A 10,238-nucleotide genomic window follows, 5' to 3' on the forward strand; every position below is an offset into this window, starting at 1 on the left:
AACCCATAGGCCGGTCAAGAAAAACCGAACCGGGAGCACTATATAAGCAGGCCCACGGGTTCGGCCCATGGGCAAACGCTGAACATTCGTGAGTCGAGTGTGGCGTCCGTCTCCCCTTCCCTTCTGGCCCAAACCCTAACCCTAATCCTCAGATCGGCGCCTCCGCCGACCGCCGTCGTCGCCCTGAGGCGGCGCCGCTGTTAGATCACGGCGATTCCCTCTTGTATAGTTAGATTTGTGACCTCCGGAGAGATCTCCGTCAAATTCTTGGAGGTATGCCCTTTTCCTGCTTCCCATGAATCTTCCTGTGGTGAATTTCTCCTTCTGGTGGAGTCTTCTCTTGCAAGCGTGTGATTTCTTCATCTCTTCAGGAGGATTTGCTGTTGTTTGATGGGTTTCTTCTTGTGGATTTTCTCGGTTCTGAATGTTTTCTGATGCTTCGTTTCAATCCGGTAGGACGCCCCGCAAGATTAATTTTGATGTGGTGTCTTGTGGTTTTAACTCTGGGAAGTGTTCAGAGGTTGTTCTGGCGAAAAGATTCATCTGTGTGGTGGATTCCTTGTTTTAGGGTTTCCTTGTTATCCTACTGCCTCGTAATTAGCTCCGAGGTATGATCTTTTCTTGTAAGTTTACTGTTGGTGTTTGATTGAAGACGCCGCTGCATACTTGCAAAACAATGGTCTAATTGAAATTGTATTTCTTCGATTCGAACCTGATCATAAACTAATTAATTTTTGTGTATCAGGTTGGCTCTTTTTCTACTCCTGGAGGTTTCATATGTTTAATTCTGTTTGGTAGGTTTCTTTTGTGCATTCTTTTTTAGATGGTCTGATGTTGTAGTACAATTGCTATGGATTTTGGTGGACTTTTTATAGCTACAGTAGATCTATATGAGGTGTGAAAATTTTAAATAGGAACCCGTGCAATGATGCAACAAATAATGGTCTTGGTAGTGGGTGACAGGTTAGACCCTACTTGGAAACGTTATCGTAAAACAGTTTTCTGTTTTAATAATTATAACAAAGATTTATTTGGATATTTTTCCTTATTGAGAATTATTCTAGAAAATCTTAAATTAACAACAAGAAATAGAACAATGCGGGGTTGTTCTCATTTCTTAACACTGTTCTCGCCCATATAGTATCTTTACTATATTATAACATATAGGATTCAATTATACAGAGTGGTATGGACCGGATCAGTACTGTAATATAATACCATTTACTTTCTGCTTAACTCGAGCAGACATAAGCCTCCTCAAAAGGTTAAAACCAATACTCTAAAACTCTTTTTTGCAGAAAATTACTGGAAATAATAAAGAATATTAAACAGTAGTCATAACCTTCTTTTGAGGCATGTGGCTTCCTTAGTTATAGAATTGTAATAACTGAACCCTGACAAGTCTAAAAAGTTATAATATAAAATTACCCTTCAAAATTATCATGATGTTGTATCCTCCCTCTTTAGCCTAACTGGATACCCTATACTGTGTTTTACATCTGGCCGACGACCTTTTAAGGCTTAGTTGGTGATTAAGATAGGGCATTTACCCACATCTGGCTCCTGTTAGGAGTTGTCAAGTGTTCCTAGAGGTCTCATTTCATGTTTGAGACTGTATAGGATTTGGCATACCCAATTCCTGTAAATAATAGGGTCCTGTAACAATGCACAGAGGCAGTTGCCCAGCAGATTGCATGCATATGACATGGTGATATGGTGTAAAATGCAGCTTGGACACTGGCTCTTTAAGAATGGGAAGTGAGCAATCATTCGGGTGATGGGGTAGCTCTCTAATATCATGGATTGGTGGCAGTCAATTCGGAGACGCTTCAGGAGGAAGCTAGCAATCACTCAGGCATTGAGTGCAGCAGATGGTGGATGACTCAGGAATGAGGGTCAAATTTTCCCCTGTAAGAATTCCTCATCCATCAGATTCACTTTGTCTCTAAAGTGGTGGCCTTGGATCTAGTTGGATTGCTGCATCTTAGAGCTCCCTATTGCATTCCTTTGACATGTTACGATAGAGGTTGAAAAGTCATAAACTGGATTTTTGGATTGCACGACAAACATTATGGGCTTTTCTGTTGCTCCATATGTTGAGCAACTTCTTGAAATCACCATGACAATGAGCTCATTTGTTGTGTAGGAATGCACAGATGCTACTCGTAGCTAATGATTCTTTGGAAATTTATTTTAATTAATTGCTAAGAAAGTCAGACTACATTTCTTGTTCATTCACCAAGGCCAGAAATTGCAAATTATTGATTCATTTCATTGGTTGGTGAGTCTGAAAAAGAGCAGCCTGGTCAATGTGCTTCTTCCAATGCAGGTTCATGGAAGGGTCAAAGTCAGTAAGTCGGTCGATTTTTGTAGTCTAGTTTTATTGGTCCTCACAGCACAATTATCATGTCTATTTTTCAAGATTATGATATTATTTATGACTTTTAAGCACATATGGTCATCATGCTGTTCACTGGTATATGAATGGAGCACCTTTTTTATACTGCAAATTTGATTTAGTTTTATAGGCATAGTTATATGAATAATGAATTTTTTATTTGAGGAATCTATTTTTTAGTGTTTGTCATTTGGCTCGAGCAGTCAGAAACTATATCGTTGCAACCTAGGCACAAAATCCCTTCTATACTAATTGGATGTCTGCTCTAAGATTGAACTTTACCAAGAATTCCTTTCACAAAAGTAACTTTGATAGATCTGTATTTATGCAGCACAATGGAAGTTAGTGACTCTGAACCATTGAACACAGAACCATTGGACACAGAGGCAGCACCATCAACTACAAGGCGCAGGAGAAAGAAGTCAATGGTCTGGGAACACTTCACTGTTGAAGTTGTCTCTGATGGGTGTACACGGGCTTGCTGCAAACTGTGCAAACAAACCTTTGCATACAGTAATGGTTCAAAGGTAGCAGGTACGAGTCACCTAAAGAGGCACATTGCACTGGGTTCCTGTCCTAAAATCAAGAATCTGGAAAATCAACAACATGCGCTTGCTTCAGCTACAAGAATTGATGGAGATACATCTGATCCACCCAAAAAACGCTACAGAACATCTGGTTTTGTGAATGTTTTTGACCAGGAACAGAGCTACATGTATCTTGCAAAGATGATAATTGTGCATGAATATCCACTTCATATGGTTGAAAACCCTGCTTTCGTGTCCTTCGTTCAGAGTCTCCAGCCACGATTTAAAATGATTGATGTCAATGCCATGGAAGGTGAAGTCTTATCTGTATATCACAAGGAAAAACAAAACCTCATGCAGATTTTCGGAACTATGCCGGGAAGGATCAGCCTCACTATAGGTCTGTGGACCACTAGTCAGACTCTTGGGTATATTTGCGTTAGTGGACAATACATTGACAGTGACTGGAAGTTGCATAGAAGAATGATTAATTTCATGTTGGTATCCTCACCTCACTCAGAAAATGCTCTTAGTGAAGCAATTAGTGTTAGCCTTTCAGAATGGAATATGAAGACTAAGTTGTTCACCATTACTTTGGACAACAACTGTTCATCACATGACATCTATAGTGCTAATCTCAGAGACCATCTTTCAAATAAGAACACACTTATGCTAAAAGGTCAGCTGTTTGTTGTACGTTGCTATGCCAATATCTTGAATGTAGTTGCACAGGATGTTATTGCTTCAATTCATGGTATTGTGTATAACATCCGGGAGAGTGTGAAATTTGTTAAAGCTTCTCCAGCACGGGAAGAAAAATTTGCTGAGATTGCCTTACAAATTGGAATTCCTGGTACAAAAGCCCTTTCTCTTGATGTTACAACACTGTGGAACACAACTTATCTTATGATGGAGGCTGCACTGGAGTACAAAGAGGCATTTACTTTCTTGGAAACATGCGATGATAATTATAATGAAGCACCATCCGCTGATGACTGGAAGAAGGTGGAAGTTGTTTGCACATTCCTGAAACTTCTTTATGACTCGGCACACACTATCATGACAACAATAGATCAAACTGCAAATGTATTTTTCCAGGAAGCATGGAAAGTCCAGCTAGAGCTGGCTAATGGAACATTGAGTGAGGACACAATGGTGAGCAGCATAGCTAAGGAGATGCATGAAAAGTTTGACAAATATTGGAAAGATTGCAGCCTTGTATTGGCAATATCTGTGGTTATGGATCCTCGGTTCAAAATGAAGCTAGTTGAGTTCAGTTTTGCAAAAATTTATGGTGAAGATTCTGCTAGATACATTAAGGTAGTTAATGATAGTATTCATGAGTTATATCTCGAGTACGTTTCCCAGCCACTCCAATTGATGCCTGCTTATGTGGATGAAGGGGAGGCCAATCACATGAATGGCAATGACAACAATCCACCTGCAACCCCAAATTCCACAGGAGATGGGCTTCTAGACTTTGATGTCTATCTCTCTGAGATGGCAGTGAATCAGTCGACAAAATCTGAGTTAGACCAGTACTTGGAAGAGTCACTTGTCCCACGGATTCAAGGGTTTGACATCCTTAACTGGTGGAAGCTCAACAACCTCAAGTATCCAACTCTATCCAAGATGGCTAGAGATGTCCTGGCCATCCCTGTATCCATGGTGGGCACAGGCTGCTCCATTTTTGGCTCAGGGACTGGAAGCAGAGTGCTAGATGATTATCGGAGTTCTTTACGCCCCGAGACAGTAGAGGCTCTTTTTTGTGCAAAAGACTGGCTCCAGTATTTACCCACTATGACAGAACCACCATCAACTGCCATTGTGAAATTGGAGTTCTAGCGCATCAACAAAATACATCCTGTAGCATTACAAATAATTGCAGTATTAGATGAGGTTTGTCACCCATGATTAGTTGTTTCATTTCTAGAGCAGTAATTCAACGTTGCCAGATCTGAACTTTGTGGTTGCTGTTTGTCCTATTAGCATGTTTTAGCCATGTCCAGTTTTCATCGGCCGCTGCTTCTTTGGTATTACTGATTATCCAAGATATTCTGCTTAAGCATGCCATGTAGCCCTCAATTTATGCTGTTAATCATTGTTTCAATCTTCAAATGTTGATACAACAATGTCAGTGGGCTCTTTACATGCACCTGTTAGACACAATCTTGGCTTGTGCCTCAAGTGATGCAGAGGGAAGTGATATTAAAGCAGGTCTCGGTCGTATGAGTCGTTGTTGTTCGGGTCGGTTCTTTCAAATTTCTCCATTGACAATTAATCTCTTATTCTTAGCATCTGATTTTGACTCCCAGCTTGTGTTTAGTGGTATACTTTTTTTATCTCTGATTCTAGGAAATATCATTGTATGCCTTAATCGTTATTCTAAGATGGTTTTGTTGATCATCATTATCAGTGTCTTCAATTGTCTCCCTCTAAGTTGTCTTGTTTCTCTCTCTGTTTTGGATAGACAGTTTGATGTTCCGAAACAGTTCGAGCTTGAGTTCATATACAGCTCGGGCTCGATTCGTCGAGGTTGCACAATCATTATCAAACCATCATACCAAACAAGAGTTGGTATGGAAGAGTCTGGTCCATCAAAGATACTAGAAATTCCTGTAGTGCAAAACCTAGCAACCACAAAATTAAACATTCCAGCAATGTGATAGTGCTTTCTTATCCTTCTGCCCATCTCCATGAAAGCGACCTCAAGTTGGACCTCGAGTTGTGTCCGATTAAAATATGGTCCCAAGGTTGGACCTCAAGTTGGATAAGATATAGATCAGAAGCATATGATAACAGGCTGCAATGGAAGCATGCTTTGAACTCTTTGGTCGTGAGGAACAACCGAGTGAACAAGTTAAAGGAGCGGGAAGAAGATAGGATTAGAAGCATGAGGTTCTCAAGAGCTCAGGTCATGGAGTTGTGGAACAATGGTTTTCCTCAAGACCCTGTGATTTAAGAGACTATTTGGGAATATCAGAGTTGGAGAATCATGTAGGATTTCCCAAATCATAAGACATGAACCAGAGATGATAAAACTGCAGGCACTGATGATCATGACCCCAGCTAGATTTGCTTGCATGGATTCTTGAAGCAGATCATGTAATCTTCATTAATTGTTTACCAAGCACCAAATCTCCACAAAATAAACCAAGGACAGCATTTGCTTGAGGAAAACAGCAAAGCAATGGAATAGAGCTCCTTGAAGAAACACTCGTTTGGGTTCATGGTGTTAACCATGCCTTGAACTCACTGTCTTCCTCCAAGACTCGGACTAGAAGAAGTGGTCCTCATAGAGTACAGAATTATTAGCACTGTTTTGGTGTCTCTTACACCAGGATAATTCCAGCCATTAATACTTGATAACATCTCTTGTACTTGCCAACCAATAAGCAGGACTTTTCCTGCCTATGCAATCACTCTATATCTTGATGAGTCCTACCCAAGGCAAAATTATTATTATTATAATCTCACACCATTAGGAACTGATGTGATCTCACATTGACCTTTCCTGCCTATGCACCAAGTTGTGATTCCCACTCCTGATTAGTCTCTGCTTAACTCTGTCTAACCATATTTGAACAGGCTTTCCCACGATCCAACTATCCATTAAAGGATGATTTAGACAAACCCTTAATTTTTCTTCTTTGTACTGTCCTTGTATTACCTGCTCTTCATCCATGTTCACTGAACATCTCTCTCCTCCTATCTATCATTTCAATGTTTCCAAATAGCTTCTTTGTCCTCACAAAATTTTGATATAACACCTTGCATATATCCGACTTAACCATTATTAACTATAATTAATATTATCTAGTTTGACCATGATTAACTATAATTAATATATCCAACTTAATATGATTAACTATATATATATATATATATATATATATATATATATATATATATATATATCCTCTAAAAGTCATGATACCTACTCAGCATATCTTGCTTCTTGTATCTTCTAACTCAGACAAGGAGAACTCTAATCTTATCATCAATGAAAGAAGATTTTTTTGTACAATGTTACAATCAACTGTGAGTTACAATCTCAGCAATTATTGATGCCATCAACCTTTGACTAAGGTTACCTATGCAAGAACCTAAAAATTGTGCACTCACATGTTGTCACCAGCAAGTCAACCTTCATAAATCTATGAACACAACGTGTGAGACTTGCGGCAGAAGCATTGGCTATTGCTTAGAACAGAGGGAGGTTAAAAGATTGATGTGATTCTGTCAACTGCTGCCACAAACACAGAGTGCGGTCAACACCTGCCAACAAAAATATCTCTTTCGCTTTTGCTGATTTCCTCCTCTCTTTCCTTCGCTGCCCGTCTTCGTCTTCCCCTGCCGAACTCACCAATTTAAGTGCTGCCCTCTCTCTTACGAGCTCCCGGTCCATCTCTGCTCGCCCAAGAACAGCTCCAAGTAGCTCTCCACCCTCCTTTACGAGCCTTACATCCGCTCGTTGTTGCTCCAGATGTCCCACCCAATGTAAGTGGTAATGCAGAAATCGGAAGTCGGCTTCCTCGACTTTGTTGGGTATTTCTCGCTAGATATATTGTAATCTATTCTAGATTTCCTTTGTCTGGATCGGTACACCGACGGGTGAGCTCGAGTGAGCGCTGACTGCTGGGGAGGTGGTGCTTCCTTAGTCGATCGAGGAACAGGGATGAAGATACAGTGCGACGTGTGCGAGAGGGCGACGGCGGCAGTGCTGTGCTGCGCCGACGAGGCCGCGCTCTGCTGGGGTTGTGACGAGAAGGTGCACGCCGCCAACAAACTCGCCGGAATGCACCAGCGAGTCCCCCTCCTGCTCCCCGCCAATTCCAGCTCTTCTTCTTCGCATATCCCCTCCTGTGATATCTGTCAGGTAGCTACCACCCAATCCCTGCTAACGGTTATAATGATGTTCTTCAGCAAAGACCCATAGTCGTCTATGTGTTCTTCACAGTATCTGAGATGGAAATTTCGCTTCTTTTTTGCTCTTGGATTTATTGAGTGGTTTAGTAGATTAAAATCGAGGGAGTTTTATGAATACAATGTTTACTGCAGCTTCCATGCAGTGTTTTATACGCATTCAGTGGGGAAATTAGCCTCTCAAATCCCATGCAGAACTCATAATGCAGCTTTTTTCACTCAAAAACCATTTTTTTCTCATTTGAACAGTCTACAACTGGATACTAATTTCAAAGAAATATAATTTTCATGCTCTTGATCCTACGTCAGGTGGCCTACTTATTCTCTTTTGTGTATGTATGTATGTAAAATCCTTGGCTGTCCTCTTGGATTGAGAGGAGGCCTCTTTTTGAATCTCTAGAGAGGTATTGCACTTTATTTTGACATGCAGTTCCTTTACTTTCTCTGTAAAGGTTGAGGGGTTGTTTCATGGTTAAAGGTCTCTTGTCATATAAATTAGAACAGGCTTTCAGATCTCGAGATTGGTTGCAGATGCTTTTGTCACCAAAATACTGCACTTGCTACACTTCATCTTATACAAAAGATTTTTTCATCATGTAATCAATTTTGCAAGCAGATCCAACTTGACATTTATTGTAGTATAACTAACATGATGCGATGCTTAAATAAAAAACTTCAAACAATTATGCTAATTTTGATTCCCAGTTAAACTAGATTCAGCATAATGTACATAAAAAAAAGGTTAATGAGCTCTTAATTATTGACATCAGAATGAAAGATGATCCCTACATTGATATAACTTTCAGACACAAATCAGTTGCTTCATAAATATGCGTGTGAAACCTGTAACATAATTCCTCTGCCATACAGTACTTCTTTCTCATTTAATTTTGTTGCTATTGCATTTGTGATAAGGATTAACAAGATGTTTGCTAACTTAGCACTATTAATTCTGTTGTCTAAAGGAACCAACTGCCCATCACAAGATTACAACTAGTTGTCATTTTATTGTGGGGGCTGGTGGGTAGATCTGAGCTTGAATAATAGCAACTGTCAAAAACCTCTTTTCTGCTAACATAATGCAAATTAGATCCATCTTTGGATATGCTCATGGTTGCGTCATTCTGGTAGTTGCTACCTATGTTTGGTGTCGGCCAAGTGATAGAATTATGCATCATCTTTCCTAACCCACTGTTCTTCTTCCTCAGTGGCACTAGAAATTGTTCTTTTTTTCTTTTGGATATGTAAAATGCTGTATATTTGCTCTGAAAAAAAGTGAGACCTGATCCGCTTTGGGCAGCACGGTGAATTCACCTGGCGGGAAAGATGTTTGAAGCTATTGGCTGCACCTAGGAACCGAAAGTGTTAACAGCCCTGATTCAGATTGTTGGGCATAAATAGTGTGTGTCGTGTGGTTTTAGATCTTTCAAGTTAATAGATAGATCTTTTGTTTTTGCCTTTTGTCTTTCGTCTTCTATCTGTTCATAAATGCTATATTCTTTGCATCTGGTTAGAGTAAATTGTTGGATCATTTCACCATCATTGTTGATTTTATCAAGAGGAGGTTTAAAGTTTAAACTACATGGGCAGTTTGGTGCCAATGCGGATTGTCATTATGTTTTCTTTTAGATTGCATAGCCTGCAAATTTGTTCTTGGACAAGTTATACTGGTAAATGCACAAGCCTTCATAATCCTCCTACCATTGATGTACAGGAGAAAGCTGGGTACTTCTTCTGCTTGGAGGACCGTGCTATGCTCTGTCGGCAGTGCGATGTCACCATCCACACAGCCAGTCCATATGTGTCTTCGCATCGACGGTTTCTGATCACTGGTGTGAGGGTTGGACTTCAAGATAAAATTACCAGCAATAGTAACAACGGTAGCAGTTGCAGCAATAGCAGCAACAGCACTCTCAGATCTGCGGTGTCCATTGATTCAATTGCCGATAAGATGGTCGTGGAGGAAGGTGTTAAGTCACAATGGCCTTGGCATGAGCTTCTTGATAGTTTGGAGTTCGATCAGCGATATCGGCTGTCCAATCCAGGTTCTTTCAGCTAAAACAGTTTGTAAAGAAAATTGTGGCCTTTTATCTTTACAAAAAAAGCAGGAAAGAAAATAAGGTTGCAACTTGAATGATACAGTTCATGGAATTTGTTTGAGTGCTTTGATTCTTTGTTTTGTTCTCTTTGTTGCTGCAGTGGTAGATTTTGTTCAGAAATATCTTCCAGTGATGGCATTATTTGTGAACAGCCTAGATTAATTCAACATAACCGGTGGAGATCAACTTTTGGAACACCATGAAATGTGGACTTAGAAACATGAAATCCACTGATTTGCGGATTAGGAATTAGTTGGTCAACCCAAAAAGAAAGTATCTTCTGCCATA

General features: G+C 40.1%; 2 protein-coding genes across 12 annotated transcripts; both read left to right on the top strand.

The window, feature by feature from the left end:
- Positions 1-61: 61 nt before the first annotated feature.
- On the top strand, positions 62-5,035 carry LOC103968412 (zinc finger BED domain-containing protein RICESLEEPER 2). 9 transcript variants are annotated; one of them, XM_065172509.1, is made up of 5 exons: positions 62-273; positions 372-608; positions 746-794; positions 1,730-1,910; positions 2,730-5,035. In XM_065172509.1, exon 5 carries the CDS (start codon positions 2,734-2,736, stop codon positions 4,768-4,770), a length of 2,037 nt encoding a protein of 678 aa, XP_065028581.1. In that variant the 5' UTR covers positions 62-273; positions 372-608; positions 746-794; positions 1,730-1,910; positions 2,730-2,733; the 3' UTR covers positions 4,771-5,035. The 9 variants fall into 9 exon arrangements, with proteins under 9 accessions (XP_065028581.1, XP_065028580.1, XP_018675525.2 ...); XM_065172508.1 differs by lacking the exon at positions 1,730-1,910; XM_018819980.2 differs by lacking the exon at positions 1,730-1,910 and having other exon boundaries at positions 457-608.
- A 2,156-nt stretch (positions 5,036-7,191) lies between these two features.
- LOC135583789 (B-box zinc finger protein 22-like) lies at positions 7,192-10,023 on the top strand. Of its 3 annotated transcripts, none has more exons than XM_065171750.1 (3): positions 7,192-7,432; positions 7,509-7,804; positions 9,566-10,023. In XM_065171750.1, the coding sequence occupies exons 2-3, from the start codon at positions 7,604-7,606 to the stop codon at positions 9,908-9,910; spliced, it is 546 nt and encodes a 181-aa protein (XP_065027822.1). In that variant the 5' UTR covers positions 7,192-7,432; positions 7,509-7,603; the 3' UTR covers positions 9,911-10,023. The 3 variants fall into 3 exon arrangements, with proteins under 3 accessions (XP_065027822.1, XP_065027820.1, XP_065027821.1); XM_065171748.1 differs by having other exon boundaries at positions 7,192-7,425; XM_065171749.1 differs by having other exon boundaries at positions 7,192-7,804.
- Positions 10,024-10,238: the final 215 nt, after the last annotated feature.

This window comes from Musa acuminata, chromosome BXJ3-10 (assembly GCF_036884655.1).
Source record: "Musa acuminata AAA Group cultivar baxijiao chromosome BXJ3-10, Cavendish_Baxijiao_AAA, whole genome shotgun sequence".
Taxonomy (NCBI): Eukaryota; Viridiplantae; Streptophyta; class Magnoliopsida; order Zingiberales; family Musaceae; genus Musa; species Musa acuminata.